Source organism: Tupaia chinensis, unplaced genomic scaffold, assembly GCF_000334495.1.
Source record: "Tupaia chinensis unplaced genomic scaffold, TupChi_1.0 Scaffold000370_1, whole genome shotgun sequence".
Classification (NCBI taxonomy): Eukaryota; Metazoa; Chordata; class Mammalia; order Scandentia; family Tupaiidae; genus Tupaia; species Tupaia belangeri.
In genome coordinates this window covers 6,395,134-6,418,374 of record NW_006159867.1, presented here as the reverse complement: position 1 = coordinate 6,418,374, position 23,241 = coordinate 6,395,134, and the positions used below count along the sequence as shown (strand labels likewise).

The window sequence follows — 23,241 nt, the reverse complement described above, 5'->3', positions numbered from 1 at the left end:
TACATGCCTTTAGTAACCCCCTGCCCCCAAATCATACAATAGCCACTGAAGAAATATTTGTAGAATGAATAAATATGATGAATAGTCAGTTAAGCATAATAACCTTATTATTTTGATAAAGAGTAATATAATAAGGAATTCCTTCTCTCAATTTTGTACTTAAAACTAAAGTTTTTATCGATTCAGTTTGGGCTCATCTATTGATAACTTTCATGTATGAAATAAAGGTTTCTCAATCTAGTAATGGATTATAATACATCTGTATGTGTTTTATCAGATCTTTAAAAACAAATTAATTTATAAACATATATGCATATGTTATAGGCAGAAGTAACATTTGACATTATTGTTTTATGAATTTCTTAACATTTTAGAAGTAATTAAAAATGCACAGTGAGTCACAGCTTTTGAAAAACACATTTAATATCTGGTTAAAAGCAGGGACCAGCAGGTGGCATGGTGGTTAAGGTGCTGGACACTCCAACATGGCCTACCACAGTTCGAGTCCCGGACCTGGTGGTTTCCTTTCTCACTTTCTCTCTCTCTTTCTGTGTCTCTTTCTGGCCAAATTAAAAAATAAATGAATGAATAAATAAAAAAAAAATCTGGTTAAAAGCAACTATAAGTCTCAATTAATTTCCACTTACTTCTAAACAAATGAATATAAATATTTCCTAGTCTACAACAAAGACCATGCTTTCCTCATCATTTTTTTCCTCTCATCTTTTTTTCAGACTTATTTTACTTAATTTTATTAATTGTCATTATTTTATTTTGAAGTTGACCAGAGAGAGGCAGAGAGAGGAGGAAGGTGAGAAAGCAAGCTGCCAGGTCTGGGACTTGAATCACGGTCAGCCATGTGGGAGTCCAGTTGCCCCACCACCATGCCAACTGCACTCCCCCCCCCACCAATTATCTTTTTTTCTTAATTTTTATTTTTTAAATTTTTATTATCATCATAATCTTCTTTATATTACATTGGATTACATATAACTTTACAGTGTATTACATTGCTTTTTCAAAAGGGAATGCTATGCATGTCAGTCAATACAGAGACATTAATCTCCCAGCTTCAACATTCAATATCTTTTCTATGATTTTCCCAATTATAATTATTATTATTGTAATTATTTTTTAAAACAGTCAATCACTATTTCTCATTTTGCTTGTAAAAAGACTTTACCCATCATGAAATACTTCTCAGACCAATCTAGTTGAGAATACTATACATGTCATCATCAACAGGTAATAAGCCATATCTGCTTTTCACTAAGGTCCTGCCTTTTTATTGTTCTCTTGCTATCTTTCTCTATCCTCTTTTCACCTCCCCCATCCCACACTGTCCTATTCTCGTTAAGTACCTTCACTGCTTTTATGTCCTCCAATTTTTTGCTCTCTACCATAGAGTGCGGATAGTCGGTATATATTGAGTGGATACATACAATATCTTTCTTTCATAGCCTGGCTTACTTTACTCAGCAATAGATCCTCCATATCTGACCACTTTCTATCAAATTCCAGGGTCTTGTTATTTTTTATGGCTGAGTAGTATTCCATGGAGTATATATACCACACTTTTCCAATCCATTCATCGGTTTGTGGACATTTAGGTTGGTTCCATGTCTTGGCAATTGTGAATAATGCTGCAATAAACATGGATGTGCAAGCACTTTTCTGACTGAGCGTTCTCCTGTCTTTTGGGTAAATACCCAGAAGTGGGATTGCTGGATCAAATGGTAGTTCTATTTGTAGATCTTTGAGGAACCTCCATATTGTTCTCCACAGTGGTTGAACTAGTTTACATTCCCACCAACAGTGTAGGAGGGTTCCCTTTTCACCACATCCCCGCCAACACTTATCACTTTTTATATTCTTAATCTTTGCCATTCTGACAGGGGTTAGGTGGTACCTCATTGTGGTTTTTATCTGCTTCTCCCCTATGATGAGAGATGTCGAGCATTTCCTCATATGCTTTTTGGCCGTTTGTATGTCTTCCTTAGAGAGATTTTTGTTCAGCTCATTTTCCCATCTTTTAATTGGGTTGATCATTTTTTTTCACATAAGGTACTTGAGTTCCCTGTGTATTCTGGTTATCAGTCCCTTGTCTGAGGCATATTTAACAAAAATATTTTCCCATTCTGAGGGTTGTCGGTTCACACTTGTTACTGTGTCCTTTGCTGTGCAGAAACTTCTTAGTCTAATATAGTCCCACTTGTCTATTTTAGGGATTATTGCCTGTGCTTTGGGAGTCTTATTTAAGAAGTCTTTGCCTACTCCAATGTCTCCCAGAGTTTCCCCAGCATTTTCTCCCCAATTACCTTTTAAACTTCATCCATTTACACATTTTTTAAAATTTCCACGTTGGGGCCAGCTGATAGTGTGGTAGTTAAGGAGCTAGACTCCCACATGGTCAGTCATGGTTCGCATCCCAGAACTGGCAGACAGCTTTCTTACTGCCCTCTCTCTCTCTCTCTCTCTCTCTCTCTCTCTGGTGAGCACAAATGCCTTCACAAAAAATGTTAAAAAATAAATAAATAATTCTTTAAAAATTAATAAGAATTTTAAAAAATTCAGTGTTGAATACATGTTCCTTATCAAGTGAAATATATAGCCTTTCTGATTTATCTAAAATATCGTGTTCATAAGTAAGAATTCCAAAATCAAGTGTTCATAAGTAAGAATTCCAAAATCAAATTTCTAAGGAATAAAACTATGACTTTTTACAAATAATTATAAAATCAAATAGTAATCCAGAATTTCAAATCTCCATTTATAAATAAAAAACCTGAGTCACAAAGATATTTTTTTTTTTCTGTGATCATATAGCTAGAAAGTAGAAGACAGGGATCCTAATCCATATAAGATATAAAACTGGGTTATAAAATAATAAATTAAGATAAAATTCCCTTATGTGTAAATCCATAAAAATTTACAATATCGAAAAACAGGGCGTCTGTGTATCTCTGTAAGTATACATACACATATATTTCATCCTCCAAATTAAAATTACTATGAGAGAAACAAAATAAGGAGAAAAAGACTAATTCTAGAAGAACCCTTTTAGAAATATATGATACTATAATCTTTGAAAATTAAAGAAATTAGTTACAGAAGAAAACAGAAAAGTGAAAAATGTAAATTTACTGAAGTAGAATAATTAATAACATTTTTCTTTTAAAATTTCCTTTCACATTAAAATATATACCAAAAAATCATGTTAAATGCTTTATGATTCAATTAAAATGTATATTGGGCACTATAGTTATAAGAAATAGTGTATTTATTACACGTTTTGTTATTTGTTACACTTTTGGTAAATTACCGAAAATGATCAAGTTTTAACAATTTTATTATTATTGTTTAGGAATAATAACACAGATTTTTAAAAGCTCACTAATTCAGGATATAATTTGGAAAAATATATGTAACTCACCTGATTGGCTAGTTGCAACTGTTCTCTAAGGTTCTTGACCGTTTCGTCATCTGTATATGCATCATCTCCTATCTCTGTGCCAAAGGGAAGGGCTTCCAATTGCTTTTCGACAGCATCCTTTAATTCACTGTGCAACCTTTGGAACAAACAGTTAATATAACAATAATCTAAATTCATCCTAGTAACAATTACTGCCTTGGGGAGGGTCAATGAAATAACATTTGGAAGAAAAATATTTCTTTACACAGAATCATTTTTAAGTAGACTTAAAATAAAAAATTAGAAGTTTTTAACTACCATTAAACACTGCTAACGACCATGAAAAAATTATACTCTGCAACACTTTCAAATATATTATGTTAATCATAGTAAATTTTAGCCTAATTTGGTCTGTCCTTGGGGAGATTTTAATTTTTAAAAATGTAAGGTTCAGGTATTTCACCTTATTAAATGATACAATGAGCCATTCCCCCATCAAATTAAATACAATAATTTCATATAGTCCATTAAATGAAAATGCTACATTAAATTTTACAAAATTATTTTTTCCTCATTATTCACTTGATTTCTTGTTAGTTCTAGTTAATAAATAGAGTAGAATAAAATGGTTGCTGGTTTTGAAACCAAGACTACTAGAAGCTTTATTTTTCAGATTGTCACATAAAGTTGGACCATAATTCTGAAAGTCTTACCTTCAACTTTAATATTACAATTAAAGTATGTTAGTGACATTCTTTTTTTTTTTTTGGAGTGGTTTTTGCTATATGGTGTGTGCATTCATCAGAGAGAGAACGATAGAGAGACAGAAAGTGAGAAGTCACCGCCCAGGGGGATGGCCACGCCGCAATCCCTTCTCCTCCATTCCCTTCTCGGGATCTTGGGTACACACGCACAAGTGCCCAGCGTGAGTTTAAGCCACCAGGTCCGGGGCTCAATCCATGGTCGACTACATAGGAATCCAGTGGGATTCCAGTGACATAGGCATTATACCATCTACTGGTCCCACATTCCATTCTTTAAAACAACTACGAAAAAAAAAAAAAAAAACCCACATGGGACCAGAAATTGATATAATGGCTATGCCATCTGTTTGACCAGGCTGCGACTCCCAGACCCGCTGGCTTAAACTCATGTCATGTGCATGTGCATGCGTGCCCAAGATCCCGAGAGGAGAATAGAGAAGGGATTGCGGTGTGGCCATCTCCCCTGGGGGGTGATTTCTTACTTTCTCTCTCTCTGTCTTTCTGGCGAGTGCATGCAAAAACCTTTCCAAAAAAAAAAAGCTGGACTCCCACATAGCTGACTGTGTTTTGAGTTCTGGACATGAAAATCATGCTAATGTGTGTGCATGTGCATGTGTGCCCCAAATCCTAAAAGGAGAATAGAGAAGGATCCTGGCATGGTCGTCCCCTCTGGGGTTGGGGTAATTTCTCACCTTCCCTCTCTCTGTCTCTCTGGTGAGCACATGTGCCCTATGGCAAAAACCTTTAAAAAAAAAAAAAAAAAAAAGGAAAACAAGTTAAGTGAAAAAGCCACGTGCCCCACCTTCATGGTGAATGGTCACACTGCAACCCTTTTCCTCCATTTCTCCTTCTTTCTGGGATTTTGGGCATGTACGCACACACATGCACCTTGTGTGTTTCTCAAGCTGTCAGGACTTGAACCATGTAATTGGCCAAGTGGGATCCAGCTTCCTTACCTACCATGCCATGGGTTGAAACAATTGCTCATATTTATAAGGTGCTTATTATGTGCCCCTTTCCAAGCACTCACTTTACTGCTTACAGTCAGCTGTATGGAATAGGTTGTATTATTTTCGACAATTAACAGATGAGAAAGCTAAAGAAGAAAGAGAGTAAGTAACATGTCATGTCCACGATCACACAGCTAATAAGTTAGGGAGCCCATTCGAAAAGAAAATAAGCCCCTAGAGTCCATACTTAACAAACATATGCATATATAGCAAATATAAAATAATAAAAATAAGATACCCATGACAACAATAAAGAAAGAACCAATAGTTAATTGAGCTACCTTTCATTTTCCTTGATGACAGTTTCAAGTTGTAGTTTCATTTCACCCACCTGTTTCTGAAAGATGAAAATATGGTATAGGAATACATTTTCCAAATAATTTGATCTCTATTAAGCTCCATTCGTATGCAAAAAATCAGATTCTATTACATTAGTCTACAGATAATAAAGACTTGTTCTTCACTTCTAAAAAGCAATATTGTGCATGTGGTGTTTTTAAAATATGGTCTTGCTGTATCTTGATATTCCTGCCTTGACCTTCTGAGGAGCATGGGCTGCCACACCCAACTTTTCAGGGTAGACCAAGAATTGAACCTGGGTCTCCTAACTGGCCTTAGTCTGCCAAGTAGCAGCAGCAATCGGCATGCTACCTCAACTGGGCTTAACAAGCAATATTAAATATATATAGTTTAATAACCCACAACATAATACAATAGTCATTGTGAATAGAATATAATGTAAAAATATTTTATATAACATTGAGAAATATTTACAAAAGTAATTCCTATGCTTCATTGCTGTGAAGCAGATGAAAGTGATTCGTCAGTATGCCACTATAACAAATATCAGGTGATTCCTGCATCTTAAATGTACATTTTAATTCATTCACCTCAGTTTAAGTGAAGCCCAGATCATGTAAGTATATGTAAAGGGAATGAGATGAAGATATGATTCTCTCTCAGGGAATAAAGGGGTCGTCAGGATTTTGAAAGGGAAAGAACATTTGAAGTAAAGAGAAATATGAGTAAATGAAAAAAGGAAAAAAAAATACAGTCAGCTCTCAGTGACGCTGAGTGGACCGGTGGAGAGTAGAAAGGAGGCCATATAGAAACCACTCTTTAAACAAACCACAGCCAGCTCACAAATGTCCATTAGTCTTGATTGCGCACCCGAGGCTAAAGGAGAGGAGCCAAGCTGAGTGTGGACCTTGGCAAGGGACTGCAGAGCAGGCAGTTCTCCAGGTCTTTCTCTTCCCCTTTCAACCAGAGAAGCGGGAGGCAGCACAGTCTAGGAATTCACTAAGGTCACTCCAACTACAAAGTTGGCTTGAAAGGTGAGCCCTTCCCAGTTCCTGTTACATCTGAATCACAATGAAGCAAAATGAATGAATCCACTACCAAATCATGGAGTACTGACCACACGTGGAGAGATGTGGTGAGAGAGAACTGGAAAGGCAGGTGAGGGTTCTTGAATGTCATGCTAAGAGGTCTGAACTTTACTGTAGTAATTATTACCATTTTATAACTAAACAAAACCCTGATCTTGTAAAAAGATCTATGTATAGTGAAAAGTATTACTCATAAATAATTAATAGGCTATACTATATATGCATTAATTGAGGTTAAAGATAGATGATAACAGTCATACTAAACATTCTTTACTGTAAAGTATTTCCAAAGATTTAGTATTTGGAAGGAATTTAAATCTATACAGTACTTCTCACATCATCAAATTTTCCCCTATTATTTACATTTTGTGGCAGAAAATCTTTCACATAGAGAACTGTGGCAGTACTTTTCTTGCTTTGAAGATTTACCATTTTTTTACTGGGTTTTTAAGTCAGAAGAACTAGTTCTGCTAATTAATAATACCTAGGTGAGTGACTGACTATTAGAAGTAGCTGTCAACCTATTTTTCTGCCTAAAAGAAGTAGCAATTATTCTTATTATCATACTCTTGGGCCTTCTACTATAGCTTTTTATCTTCTTGTAATTAATTCGGTATTTACCTTCAGGAGGTAATGAATGCAGAATGGAAAAACAAAGCTAAACACCTTAGTACAACAGCTGATTAAAGAGACACATAAACAGACAGATTACAACAAACGTAAAAGAATTCAATTTCTAGATAACTAGCTACATATAATAATCAAAGCACATAATACATCATTATACCAATACAGGAGAGTTAATTCAGCAGAAACCTTAGGTTCACTAGTCCTAAAAATGAAAGCAAAATCTATTTGCACAAAAGAGATTTTTTTCTGTCCCTCTTTCATTGTCAGAGAGAGAGACTGAAAGACGTTATTGTGGCTATCTTAAATTTAAATGACTGCAGGCTAAAAAGTACACAGTAAAGATTAGAAAAGACTTAACTTACGATAAAACAGAAACTGCAACTTGAAGAAATGTATGATTTTTAAAATTTGGGCCTAGGATCACTTTATAAGTTTATATATTAGAGAAATAACCTTAGAAATGAAGGTCTAAATAATTCCAAATGCAGGGGAAGAACCCAATTATTTTGCAAAGTTGTAAGCAGTCTGTGTCCTTTCAGTAAAACTATACACCAATCCACTTATTAATAAATAGGAAACTGTGGGCCAACAAGTGGGATGGAGGTTAAGGCAGGTGGATCCCACGTGGCTGACCATAGTTTGAGTCCCAGACATAGCCTGCTTGAAATTCATGCCAGGTGTGTGTGTGTGAGTATTCCAAATCCCAAGAATGGAAGAGAAGGGACTGTGGTATGGCAATCCTCACTCCTCCCCTGACTTCCTCTCTGTCTCTCTCTGGCGAGTGCATGCAATCCACAACAAACTAAAAAATATATAAGTAAATAAAGACTAAAAAAGAAATAGGAGATTGTTAGACCAGCTCTAATCATCCTATTCCCATAAACCCTAGCATTTCCTCAATCATCAGATATTCGAGGGTGTATTAAAAGTTACGCTTCAAAGTACAGCCCAGGATCTCTTCTTGTCCATGATGAAGAGAATAAAGAGTAAGAGAGAAAGTTTTCCAAGTACACAGCTCGATTCTGAAGAAATCATTCTCCAGGGGTTCTTTTTATACAGTCATTATATTTCCTTCCATTTGCATTAATTAAGTCAACTCTGCAACCTTTTCCACAACTGAAATGATCCAGGGGTTGGTCTCTGAGCCAAGTACAATCATGAGTATATTCAAGGTATAACAAAGAATGGTCATCATCTCCTGGTGAGCTGAGCCTAAGAGGCATGAGTTGTATTTAGAAACCCTTCTGTTGTGTGGTTATCCCAGCATCAGAAAAGCTAAAATTTTGGAGGGGGAAGTGTAAAAGACATTTTTCAAATCAAAGAACACATTAGAAACACTGGGTAGCTCACAACTCAGGCTGCATCCTGAATGGTTTTGTGCTATTATCTAGTTCCCCATGCGCCTGCCATATATTGAATCTTAGAAGCTCTGAGATTCAGAGCGATGAAGTGTCTGTATAAACAGCTTCCTCAGTTTACTCTTTTCACACTTAAACTTACACTATTAGAAGGATTTCAAGAAAAACAAAACAAAACTGCTACAGCTTAACCCTGTATTAGAAATGAATCAACGACACCTAGAAAACATGACAAAAGTGATCTAATAGACATAATATCTAAAATTGGGAAAGAAATTCACACTGCAAATAATGGAGAATGCAGGTAGAAAGAAGGTAAAGAGACTGAGGGTAAGGATATAAGATGGTTTTGAGTAAAATAAAAAAAAAAAACAGTAAGCAAACCATAACAAGATTAAGAGATTCTTCTAAGCATCTAAGAGATGATTCTGCCATATAGCAAGAATAAGGAAATGTCAGATTAAAAGGCAAAACTAAAAATAATCTTTAAACATACACAGTGGACACTTAAAGGCAAGAATATTCAAAGCTAAATGTTTTCTTTCTGATCAATACTTGTAGAAGAGCCTATTTCATTCTTTCTCTTCATAATAAAGTAGGACAAAAGTTTCATGACTATGGTTTCATACCTGATAATATTTCAGCTGTCCATTTAGCTCTTCCAGATGCTTATCATACTCAGTAATTAAAGGAGCTAAAAAGCTAACAAAAAATACAGAATTAAAATATGGCACATTCTGTGTCATCTAACTTAATAAATATGTAACAAGTGAAATAATTATACATCAAAAATTTTATGATTTAATTTTATGATTTAAAATTTAATTTACCCGTAGGAATAGTTGGCCTTTTTTTCCTAAATGAGGTTTTTTTTATTGTTTCTTTAACTCTTCTGATTTCTTTATTTACTTTATACCAAAAGAAAAAAGAACAATTTCTTGCCAAGGATCCAATCTGGGAACATGCTGTATATTTAGCTGTACACCTCCTTGGTCATAGTCCTTCACCTTTTGTGTGTTTCCTAACCCCATTTTTTAAAAAGAATTATTTTATTTAACTTTATTTATTTTAATTTGACCAGTGAGGGACAGAGTGAGGGGCAGGTGAAAAAGCAAGCCGCCAGGTCAGGCACTAGAACCATGGTGAACCACATGGGAGTCCAATGCCCCCAACCACCATGCCACTTGCCGACCCTGAACCCGATCCCAACCCCAAGATCTTGAAGAGCATATTTTCTCATCCAGGTTTGTCTGATAATTCTCCATTCAGGTTATAGCTTTTAAGCAGGAACACAGGAGTGATGTTGAATACTTTATAGTGAGGTTAACCTTGATCATTTGGTTAAGGTAGTCTGCCATGTTTTTTTACTTGCTGTGAGAGGACTCTGAGACTATATAAATACCCTGTTTCTTACTGTGGTAAGTAAGCTCTAAAGATGGTCATAATTCCTTCTTTCTGCATGGTGTGTGCATACTGCTCTTCATATCAAGAGGAGTTTAATTTTCTTCCTTGAGTCTAAGCTGGTTTTGGTGCACGGCTCAACCAATAGAATGAGGTAGAAAGATGTTCTAGCATGTCTGAGGCTAAATCACCAACAGATTCACAGGTTTCACATGGGTCTTTTGAAAGGCATCCTCTTAGGACACTCCCTGTTGGAACTCAGCTGCCATGTTGTGAGATGCCCAAGCCACCTGGGGATGCCACATGCAGCTGCTCTGGGTAACAGTACCAGTGCCAGCCAGTCTGACAATCAACATCAATAGCTATCTATAGTTTTTCAGCCTTACCATGGCTTAATTGACAGATATAATTGTATGAATTTAAGGTATATAACATGATGACCTGATATATGCATATATTGTAAAACGATCAGTACAATCACAATTTAGTTAATATCTTCATTACCTCACATGGTTGCCATTAGTATTTGTGTGTGTGTGTGTGTGTGTGTGTGTGTGTGTGTGTGTGATGAGAACATAAAGATCTTACCCTTTAGGAAATTTCAAGTATATAATATACACATATTCTTAACTCTAGTTACCATGCTGTGCGTTAGATTCTCATAACTTATCTCATAACTGAAACTTTGACTAACATTCCTCTATTTCCCCCACCTATCTGTCAGTTATCTTGAACTGAGCCATTTTGGAGGTCCAATGCATCTGATACCAGCAACCCCAGATGCTGAATTTGACTGCCACCTTCTGAGTGTCCTTGGGAGATAACCACACAGGTGAGCCACATGACAAAGAGAGGTAATACTGGGTTGTCATAAAAGTCATGATGCATTTTTACACAGAAAAACGAGTCATGACTTTTCCAATGACCCCATAAATTGTTGCTTTAAACCTCTATGTTTGGGGTGATTTCTTACACAATGCTAAATTCATGCAACAAAACGTTATCTGGCATGAAGATGCTACTGTAAGAAAGACTTCAAATTTGTGGCATTGACTATGGGACTAGGCAGTAGGCAAATACCAGTAGGGCCCTGAGGACACTGTTAGTGAAAACCTGAAGGACAATGGGGAATTATCACTGAAATCTGGAAAAGAGAGGACCTCGCTCCATAATCTTAGAAAGCTTGGCAACAGTGGTACAAGAAGAAACACCAGGAATAGAAATTGACTAATGTATTTGGCTAAGATTTCCTCAATGAAGACTGCTTAAAGTGCCACCTATTTCATTTAGCTGCATATGCTAAAGTGATGAACAGAGAAAGGAGAACCCACAAAAAGGTACCAATAAGTTTTATAACAGCTTCCAAGAAAGTAAAATGTTCTCATGATGAGAAGGGGCTCTGATAAAAATCTAGGTCAATGCCCTTAGTGCAGTCAACATTTTAGGCTGAAAATTCTTTGTCATGTGTATGGGGTCAGGGTGGGGGCTGCCTGTGCACTTTAGGATGTTGACAGCATTCCTGTATTCTATCTTTTAGATGCCAGTATCAGCCTTGTCCTCTACAGTTACGACAAGCAAAAAAAAGTTACCTGACATTGCCAAACACCTCCTGAGGGTAGAGGGGCAAAATCATCCCTGGCTGAGAACCACTCTTATAGAATCTGTAATACCAGGTTTTTCTTGTCAATTCAGTAACAAATCATTCAGACCTAATTACAACAGACCATAATGAATATTCCTAATAATAAAAGAATTATTTTAATGAGGACTACATATACGAAAATAGTATTTTCCTAGTAATACCTTACCTTTGGTCAACTATTGAGTTTTCTAATATGTCATCTCCATCTCCTTTGAAGACAGCTTTCTGTAACAAAGAATATATATTTAAAAATGCACTCTCACACTATTCTAGATAAAATTGACAGTGGTTTAAAGTTAAATACAATTAAAATAGGTTGTGTTTGTTTGTTATAGGGTATGTGCACTCACTGAGAAAGAGAGAAAGAGGGGAGGTAAGAAATCACACCCCAGGGAGCTAGCCATGCCTCAGTCCCTTCTCCTTTATTCTCCCCTAGGGACTTTGGACATGCATGTGCATGTCCCCAGCGTGATTTTCTGGCCAGTGGGTCCAGGACTTGATATGTGAAGTTGGCCATGTGGGATCTAGTATCTAAACTCCATACCATGTACTAGCCCACAAGTAAAACTTTATTACAGTAGAAAATATATTGATACCACTTAAAAATGAATAAATGAGCATCTCAATTGATATTAAAACACATATGGAAAATTTAATATTCATAATAATAAAAATCTTGGTAAACTCAAAATATGAAGAATTTTTTATTTTGTAAAAATATCTACAAGAAGGACCAGCAGATGGCATAATGGTTACATTGCTGGATTACCATGTAGTCAACCATGATTAGAGTCCTGAACCTGGCAGCTTATAACTCATGCTGGGCATGGGAACCAGCAGTTAGCATAATGGCTATGTTGCTGGACTCCCACGTAGTCGACCGCGGTTCGCGTCCCGGACCTGGTGGCTTAAAACTCACGCCGGGTGCATGTGCGCGCGTGCCCAAGATCCTGAGAGGAGAATGGAGAAGGGATTGCGGTGTGACCATCCTCCCTGGGGGGTGATTTCTCGCTTTCTGTCTCTATGTCTCTCTCTGTCTGTCTGGCGAGCGCACACGCCCTATAGCAAAAACCTCTCAAAAAAAAAAAAACAAAAAAAAAAAAACCTCATGCTGGGCGTGTGTACATGCATGCCCAAAATTCTGAGAGCAAAACGAAGAAGGGATTGTGGCATGGCCATCCCCTGTGGGGGATGATTTCTTGCTTTCTGTCTCTCTGTCTCTCTCTGTCTTTCTGGTGAGCACACATGACCTAAAGCAAAAATCTTAAAACAAAATAAACAAAAAGGCCTACCAGAAATCTACATTAACTACTATTCTTGATGGTGAAATGGCAGAAGCACTGCATTATAGTCAGTCATTATATACAGCTGTTCATTATCACTGCTAAACTTTAATACAGACTAAAGGTTAGTCTGTACAACAGGTTGTAGGAGTGAGTTAAAGGTGAAAAAGCAACACACAATAGTATTTACAGACAATTTGACCTCTGGCCTAAAAAACTCCATATAACCTACCAATTGTTAAAACTAATGAGAGAATACATTAAGTCCAAATAGAAGATCACCATTCAAAAATTCAGTAGTTTTTTCAAACACCAGTAATAATTAGAAAATATAATAGAAAATATATCCTACTAAGAATGAAGCAAAACGAAAACAAAAACAAAAGGGCACAAGGGAAATTTAACTTTATTAAAGGGCATAAAAGAAAATCAAAATAATGAGAATATTTTATATCATATTAATTTATGTTGATTGTTTAAAATTCACTACAACTTCAATGCAATTCCAAACAATGTTCTAATAGAATAATTTATGAAATGACTTTAGCCAGATCTTAAAATTATTATGAGTAAATTTAAAAAGATAATCTGACCAAAAAAAAAAAAGAGAGGAAAAAAAGATGGAAGGGCTTGTTTTGCTACATATCTTAACTCTGTAATGCTAGAGCAGTTAAAGCAGTATGCTACAGACACAGTAACAGACAAAGCAGTATGAAGAACTCAGAAGTAGATTCAAATATTTACAGGAGCATGGTACACAATAGAATAGAAGTACAATGGAACAGACAAAGAACTGCTATTCAACAAAAAGTGTTGAGTAACAAAACAAAATTAGATCCCAGCACATACTGAATGAAGAAATAAATGATAGATTAAAAATCCAGATATTTTAACAATCTTTAATAATTATTTCAAGAAAATTGCATTGTTGATCTTGGTACATAATGCTTTCTTAAACTGCACAAATGCAGAGATTTGTATTGCTGGCTAATAATCCAAACAGTGCCTGGCATACTTTTGCTTATGTTACATTTGCTAATTGAAGATACCAGGAGTAAAACCTGTAAGTAGAAAGACTGACAAATGTTTCAACATTCCAAATTTAAAACTCAATATAACTAAAGGTACTATAAACAAGGTTAACCAACCAACAACACCTGTAACATGACTGAAATGTTAGTATCCAGTATGAGGTATGGAGATACATTTAAACACAAGATGTACAAGAATGTTCACTGAAGTCTTTACTATAGAAATAATAAAAAGGAACAACATATCTATCAATAAGGTAAATAAAAAATAATACAATAGAATCCCATAAGAGGTTCAAGAAATTACACTTACATGAATCAAAATGGATTTATCATAAAGAGAAAAAGAGGGTACTTATAAGGTTGAGGGAAGAAAATGAGACAGAGAGGAGAGGTGTTTGCAGGGATTATCTAAAGCATCTGGGACTGGCTTCGTGGCACGTTGCTAATGTGCTGCTCAAGAGAAGCTGGATTCCACAACTGTGGAACTAATTCCCAGCTTCGTCATCCTGAAATATCCTGGGCATGTCCACAAATACCCAAGATGCAACAGGTTAGAGAATTAGAGGAAGGGGATCATTGTATGACTAGACTCTATGGAGGGTGCTCCTCTCTCTATCCCTCTCTCACAAATGGGTGCACGTACACACACATACTCTAACATGAATAATTTTTAAAAAGTACCTGTAGTGTTCTAGTTTTGAAGGGAAAAACCTGTGTATGTATCATCACATACACAGGCTGAACATCCCTAATCTAGAAATCTGAAATCCAAAATGCTCCAAAATTTAAAACTTTTGGACCACCATATGACACCACAAAAAGAAAATTCTATACTTGACTTCATTGTAATAGATCATAGTCAAAATGCTGCAATACGAAAATACAGTATAAAATTACCTTCAGGCTATATGACAAGGTGCTTATTAAACATAAATGAATTTCGTGTTTAGATTTGGGTCCAATCTCTAAAAGATCTCATTATATGCAAATATTTCAAGTTCTGAAAAAAAATCTGAAATGCTTCTGGTTCCAAGAATTCAAGAAAGCCAATAAGTAGATAACAAAAAGTAATTTATAAATATGGCTCACACTCTGAAGTTTAAAGTCTACTTAATTCATTTTAGCACTAACTACTTATTATGTACAAGTGGTCATGTTAAGAACAGTAGGTAATATAAAGATGAACAATTCATGATCCTTCTCCATAAGATAGGTTGTAGAGTTATAGGAGGAGACAGGGGAATAAGAAAGAGACGTTAAAAATAAAAACATGCTATGAAAGAGACATAGAATGGTGAGAATGAGTAGATAGAGGAAGATAATCAGTATTTTTTTTTTTTTATTCAAGTACTACATAAATACAAGAAGACTGGGAACCAGCAGTTAGCGTAATGGCTATGTCACTGAACTCTCATGTAGCTGACTGTGGTTCAAGTCCTGGACCTGGTGGCTTAAACTCACGCCGGGCATGTGTGCGTACGTGCCCAAGATCCTGAGAGGAGAATGGAGGAGAAGGGATTGTAGAGGGGCCATCCCCCCTTGGAGGTGATTTCTTACTTTCTGTCTCTCTGTCTTTCTGGCGAGAGCACGCGCCCTATAGCAAAAAATCTCTCAAAAAAAAAAAATAAAAAAGGAGACTGAATCAATTATAAATATACAGTTAAACAATTTTTCATAAAGTTAATATATCCATGCAACCAGAACTCAGGTCAAGCAACAGAATACAAGCACTCCTCACATTGCATGGTGCTGTGTTAACAGAAATTCGTGCACATTAGTATTGGTGTCTTCACTATACAGTTATGTGAAAACATAAAAATCAAAATAAGGACACAGTTCTGATATGTGCAAGTTTCAATTAATATGGTGCACTGAAGAGTGAGAACTTCTGAATGGCCAATTACCAATAACCAAAATCCTGACTTCTAATAGCAGAGATTAGTTTTGCCTGTTTAAGCTTAAAGAAATATAACTACACGTATAGTCCTTTTATGTTTGAATTTTGCTCAACATTGAGTTTGTGAGACTCATTCTTGTCTCAAAGAATCTTGGTTTTGCTCATTCTTATTGATGTGTACTATTTTACGTTATGAGTATTCCACAGTATTTCTATGCCTTCTGTTAAATGAATATTAGGGCTTTCAGTATTTGCCATTATAAACTGTATGGCTATAAACATTCTCATAAAGGTCTTTTTGGTGTATGCACTTCTGATGGGTACACATTGGGTGGAACTGATGACTCATAAGGTCTGCATCAATTGGTTCTAGTGGATAATGCCAAACAACTTCCTGAAGCGATTATTCCAGTTTACTCTCCCAAAGGCAGAACGTGAGTTCACCAATGTTCAACGCTGTTGTCAACACTCTATGCAGTGACTATGTAGTAATATCTCCTCATGGTTTTAATTTCCATGTACCTAATAAGTAATAATGCTAAGCACCTTTTCCTGTTTTTTGACCATTTTAAATATTCTCTTTTGTGAAATGCCATTTAAATCTTTGATTTGTTTTTCTAATGGGTGAACTGTTTTCCTGGTTGAATTTAAGACATTTATGCTATATTCTGAGATTGCAAATATATTCTCCCACTCAGTAGCTTGCCTTTAAACTTGCTTAATGGTATTTTTTTTTTTTTTTTTTTAATTCCTTTGAGAGAGATTTTTGCTATAGGCTGCATGCACTTGCTGGAGAGACAGAGAGAAAGCAAGAAATCACCCTCTAGGAGGATAGCCATGCCACAATCCCTTCTCCTCCATTCTTCTCTTGGGATTTGGGGCACACATGCACATGCAACCAGCGTGAGTTTTAAACCACCAGGTCCAGAACTTGAACAATAGACTATGTGGGAATCCAGAGAAGTAACCAATATGCCATCTGCTGGTCCAGTTAATGATATCTTTTAATACGATATTTCATTTTGAAGTAGTCCAGCTTATCAGTCTTATCTTTTATAATAAAATGAGTGCCTCTTGTGTTCTGTTTGACTTCTTGCCTACTATAAGTTCATCAACTAATTTCCCCCCATTTTTCTTCTAAAAATCTTTATTATTTTATTTTGTACATTTAGATATAGAATTAATTTGGAAATACATTTGAGTGTACTATAGCTAGGGGTCAAGATTAATTTTTCTTTACTTTCTATGGAAATCTGGTATGTGTAGAACTACTTCTGGACTCTAGTCTCCTTAACGAGTTGTGTCCTTGGTTAATACTATAATGTCCTAGTTACTATAGCTTTATATAAATATCAGCATTCTGAGCATATCTGTTTTCCAATGTTGTTATTGTTTTTCAAGATTATCTTAGCTCTTGGGACCAGCAGTTAGCGTAATGGCTATGTCGCTGAACTCCCATGTAGTCCGTTGATCGCGGTTCGTGTCCTGGACCCTGTGGCTTAAACTCATGCCGGGTGTGTGTGTGTGCGTGCCTGCCCAGGATCCTGAGAGGAGAATGGAGAAGGGACTGTGGGTGGCCATCCCCCCTGGGGGGGGGTGATTTCTCACTTTCTGTCTCTCTGTCTCTCTCTGTCTTTCTGATGAGCGCATGCGTCCTATAGCAAAAACCTCTCCCCCTCCCCCTACCCTCCCCCACCAAAAAGATTATTTTAGCTCTTCTTTTCCTATACATACAACTTTTGGACACAACTTGTCATATTTGAAGAAAAAAAATATCCTACTGTTTTTTTCTTTGCAATTTTGTCTTGCAAACCATAAACATAATACATACTTACATTCATTTAATTCTTCCTTAACTTCTATCAGTATATTATATTGGGTTGTCGGAAAAGTCATGATATATTTTTCTACGCAAAAATGTGTTGTAACTTTTCCAATGACTCAGATTTTTTAGTTTTTTTTCACTAGAATAATCCCTACATATTTAACATTTTTCATGCTGCTGTAAATAGTAATCACTATTTAAATTTCAATTGGATTATTGCTATTCATAGAAATAAAAATAAATTTGTAACATTGTGTGTATCTAGAGATACTGCTAAATTCATCTGATAGTGTGTATGAAATTCCTTTTGGATTTTCTATATACATGACCTATTTTCTGCTCATAGTTTTATTTCTTCCTTTTCTGTCATGTATTTATTTTGTTTGAACTTCAATATAATGCTAAGTAAAAGTGATTTTAGCAGGCATCATTGCCTCATTATCATTTTTTAGGAGAAAGGCTTTCAGTAGTTCAACATCAAATATGATGCAGATCTAAACTATTTTCTTCAATAAAGAAAAATAACTACAAATTATTGGCTAGCCCAAAATATTGGGTTGTCAGGAAAGGCATGACATATTTTTTCTGTTTTCCTATGCAAAAATGTGTCATGCCTTTTCTGACAACCCAATATATATTACAACTTTTCAGTCAACATGAGAAGAACTAGCTCTCAAAATCTGGAATCTCAAATGATGCGCTCACATGGTTCCAGGGGAGTTACAATACAAATAAAGAAAAATGAAAAGTTAATATTCCAGAGAATACACTGGTGAATTAGTTAATAAATACATCTAGTAGCCTATATAATTTCAGAAAATGATTTATCCTAAACTACTGAAAAATAGGTATTGTATTTTTTAAAGGATTAACTAAGAGAAATAATATTTTTACTTTTAATTGTTCAAAAGTTAGTTTAAAAACTTCTTGGGAGAAGCAGTAGGAAGCATGGTGGTTAAGGTGCTAGACTCCCACATGGCTAACCATATGGTTCAAGACCTGGATTCGGTGGTTTGCTTTCTGATTTCTCCTCTCTCTCTGTATGTGTCTTTCTCTGGTGAGTGCATGTGCCCTATAGCAAATTAAAATAAATAAATAAATAAATAAATAAAATTAAAAAACTAATTTTTTTTTCCAGAGAGGTTTATTCTATAAGGCGTATATGCTTGCCAGATAGGCAGGGAGAGACAGAGACAGAAAGCAAGAACTCAGCCCCCAGGAGGGATGGCCACACCACAATCCCTTCTCCTCCATGCTCTTCTTGGGATCATGGGCACACATGCACACATGCCCAGCATGAATTTAAGCCACCAAGTCCAGGACTCAACTGCAGTTGACTACATGGGAGTCCAGCGACATAGCCATTATGCCAACTGCTGGTCCCAAAAAATAATTAAGAAAACACTTCTTCAGATAACGAAACAGTTCAAACTTAAAAAATACTTCTCAGGACCAGCAGATGGCATAATGGTTATGTCACTGGACTCCCATATAACTGACCACGGTTCAAGTCCTGGACCTGTCAGCATCAAACTCATGGTAGGTGCATGTGTGTGCGTGCCCAAAATCCCAGGAGGAGAGTGGAGAAAATGGGACTGTGGTGTGATCATCCACCCTAAGGAGTGATTTCTTGATTTCTGCCTCTCTGTCTCTCTCTGAGGAGCGCATGTGCCTAAAGCAAAAATCTCTCTTAAAAAAAAGAAACTTCTCATATTTCTTGGGAATTTTTAGTAGAAAGGAGCTAAATTATACAAATTTGTAATTTAAGCACTCATTACCCTACTGCCAATCAAACATAAGAGTTTCCTATTTGCTACTCTTATCACATTTCTTACCACTTTAATTTACCTTACGGACTGTACAATGTCTATCCTATTCACTATCATATTCCCAGACTCTAACATAATACCTAACTATTTATAGATGCACCATAAAGTCATGATAGCTCAATGAATAAACAAATTACTTTTAGATTATTGAGGAAGTAATTTTTCAAAAATATACTTAGAAGTCAGCTAATACGTATTAAATCCAAACTTCTTAACCATTCACTGCTCCTGACAACATATCCTTTCTGATGTTGTCTTCTGCTCTCTCACATATGCCAAAGACATTATGTAACTGAGGTCCATTTCATTCTCTTAGTACAGCTCTCACTTTTTCTTCTTCTTCTTTAAAAGAGATTTTTGCTATAGGATGTGTGTGCTCACCGGAGAGACAAAGAGACAAGAAAGTAAGAAATCATGCCCGGGGCGGGGGAATGGCCATGCTGTAATCCCTTCTCCTTCATTCTCCTCTTGGGATATTGAGCACACATGCACACACGCCTGGGGTGAATTTCAATTTGCCGGGTCCAGGACTCGAACTGTCATCGACCATGTGGGAGTCCAACGACATACTTATTATGCCATCTTCTGGTCCCCAGCTCTTAAATCTTACCTATCTTGAAATCTTGTCATGCCAGTGGGTTCATCTAAAATACTCCTCATTTCTGCTTCTTTTGGCCCCAAATTGAGTTCTTTTGAGATTTTTGCTATTTTTCAGTGCCCATCAGATATTATACATCTTTCCTATCTCTTCAACTATATGTTTTCACTCTTAATGTAAATATGCAAATAAGTCTTTACTCAGTTATTTAATATCTATCTCATCTCATACTTTTATCAGTCTTTAAGTTCTTATGACATGGTCATTCTATTTTGTTCACCTTCTTATCACTGCAGCACCTAGCATAGTTACTTGGGAAATGAGGATGTTCAATGAATATTAAACTGGAATCTGTGAAAATACTGTTCAAAATCTATTTTCTAATAATAGTGCTAAGGTGAAACAAATTTAAGAATGGTCCAACAATCTGAAGTAATTATAAAAGTTTTAAGAGTCTGAGAATAAATATAATCAAAACACTGGGACCAATAGTTGGTGTAATGCCTCTGTCTCTCTCTGTCTTTCTGGAGAGCGTGTGCATCCAATAGCAAAAACCTCTCCAAAAAAAAAAAGTATATATATATAAAATCATAACATAGATTTAAAAATCTTTGGAAGAATTAAAATGTAGACTTAAATGTAGACTTTCTACACTTCCTATTAAAACTTTTAGAATCTGAGCCTTTGTTAATAACTGAAGATTCAGGTGAAAAAAGTTATGTAGGAAGAATAAGACAAACTGACATTAAAAGCGCTTTCACATTCTCTAAAACCAAAATGTTAAAGAACTATAGTAAATGAAGAAAACACTTGAAGAAGTTTATATATCTTAGATTTTAAATCATTGATATTATACAATTAATTCCTATTCATCTTTGATCTCAAAAAGACTCAAGAAATAATGATGAACAAATGCTAAGTTAGCAATAGCTTCCAGAAGATATGATGAGTATCATGCCCAGAGATCTTCTGGGGCTTTAAAATACATCTTACGTTTGAATCCTTCTTTCAAGTCTATGCTATAACTTTAGTGAAGCTTAGAGGTTATGAGATTATAAAAGATTTTCTATCACTTAAATACTTACAGTTCTTAGTTAAATATGCTAAAAAGTAATATAGAAAAAATAATATTAAGGTAATCATTGTGAACAGTGGATGGACAGCCTCAAGATTCTCTGGACTGAGATCAGTCTTTGAGAAAAGAAACACAAATCAGTAAGCTCTATGTTTAGTATACATTAAGGAAAATATCTGTATAGATAACTATACTCAAGGCAACCAAATGATTTCTCTCTGGTACCTTAAAAATAACATCTTCACTTTTAATATCTTAAAAGCAATTTCAGTTCTAGTTATGAGATTTATTTACGTAAAAGCAAAGCACTCCTTATTGTATCAGCAAAAAGCCATTGCTAATTTAAGAACCACTATTTTTCTTTTAATATTCTGTAACACAGGTCCACCAGTAAGTGTAGCTTATTGGTTGAAGAACATTTAAAAACAAACTTTAAAAAAAAAACATGACACCAAGGGAATGAAATATTAAAAACAATATTAAGACAATAATAGTATATAATATTTACTATTTGAGTTCACTTATGCTTTTATCATAAATTATGAGAATTCAGAGAGTTAGAGCATATAAGTAGATACAGATTGAGAAATAATTATAGGATGTTTCAAAACGTGAATGAATTCTCATTTTAGAAGTCAGATATTTTAACATTACATACACACATACACACACACATGCTTGCTTTCTCTGTCTCTCTCACCCTGTGAGGATAAAGGCAATTTCTAGGGAAGAAGAATTTATTTTCTTAAAAAATAATTATTTTATTTAACTTTATTTATTTATATTTGACCAGAGATGGACAGAAAGAGTGAGGGAGCAAGAGAGAGAAAGAAAGTAAGAAAGCAAGCTGCCAGATTTGGGACTTGAACAGAGGTCGGCCATATGGGAGTCCAGTGCTCTCAATCACCATGCTATCTGCTGGCCCCAAGTAATTACTTTCATTAAACAAAAACAAACTTTTTTCTTAATGAGAATCAAAGTTATAAGCAAAATTTCAAAGTGCAGTTTCACATGAGGCTAATCCTAAATAGAATTCATACTGCATTCATATTTATGTAGATATTCTTACAACCAAATTTGAACCTAATTGTTAGACTTTAATTAATTGACATACCTGAACAGATGAATATTTGGAAAAATTTTCCATTTGATACCTCCTAAGAACTTCATTTAGTCTTTGATCTGAAACAAAGAGAAAAACAAATTTTAGTTCACTAGGTAATGTTCACTATTTTTTTTTAAAGAACTATTTTATTTAACGTTATGTATTTATTTTTATTTGACCATAGAGGTACAGATAGAGTGAGAAATCAAGCTTCTAGGTCCAGGACTTGAACTGTGTGTTGTCACGTGGGATCCTAGCGCCCTTAACTACCACACCACCTGCCGGCCCCGGGAATGTTCACTATTTTAAAACTGAAAGTGTAGTAGTTATTATATACAGGTATATTGGTATCACTACCCTGGGAACCAAACCCACAAGTATTGTTTGAGCAGCGCACTACTACTGTACCACCCAGTTGGCATACCATAGTTTGATCTGCTGGATCTACAACTAATATCAAAATTGTTCTGTGACCTGATGGTTAACACAGGTGGACCCCACATGGTCAATCAAGCCACTTGACTTGATTCCCGGACCTTGTGACTTGAGAAACATGCATGCCCAGACCTGAAAGGATGGAGGGAGAGATGGAGGAGAAGGGGTTGCAGTATGACCATTCCCCATGGGGAGGATCTCTCCTACCCCTCTTTGTCAAGCACACACAATGTTTAGCCAAAAACAAACAAACAAACAAAAAACCCAAAACCCAACAACTAATCTCTGCTGTTCACAAAATGAGATAAGTTACCAATTTCAACATAGCACTTTAGAATTATAAATAGACTCTCTTATTCACCTGAGTCGACACTGCCAATGAGAAAAAGAACAGCCACAAAGAACTAATTTTACTGATTTTATACACTTGAATTCTCAGTCTCTTCTGGCTTGCTCTTTAGGTTCGCAGAAGGAAAGAATTATTCTCTACAGTTTTTCAATTTATGCTACCAGAATTGAAAAGTGAAGACATATTGTGGCTGTATATTTTAGAAT

General features: G+C 35.6%; 1 protein-coding gene across 2 annotated transcripts in view; it reads right to left on the bottom strand.

Annotated features, from left to right (window-relative positions):
- LOC102491318 (sodium channel and clathrin linker 1) overlaps positions 1 to 23,241 on the bottom strand; it is a 41,862-nt gene that overhangs the window by 13,810 nt on the left and 4,811 nt on the right. For both annotated transcript variants that reach the window (XM_006153384.3, XM_014589708.2), the window contains exons 2-6: positions 22,261 to 22,328; positions 11,772 to 11,830; positions 9,192 to 9,264; positions 5,468 to 5,523; positions 3,434 to 3,569 (exon numbers count right to left, since the gene is read on the bottom strand). In XM_006153384.3, coding sequence (XP_006153446.2) covers positions 3,434 to 3,569; positions 5,468 to 5,523; positions 9,192 to 9,264; positions 11,772 to 11,830; positions 22,261 to 22,328 — 392 coding nt within the window. The remainder of the gene's footprint in view (positions 1 to 3,433; positions 3,570 to 5,467; positions 5,524 to 9,191; positions 9,265 to 11,771; positions 11,831 to 22,260; positions 22,329 to 23,241) is intronic.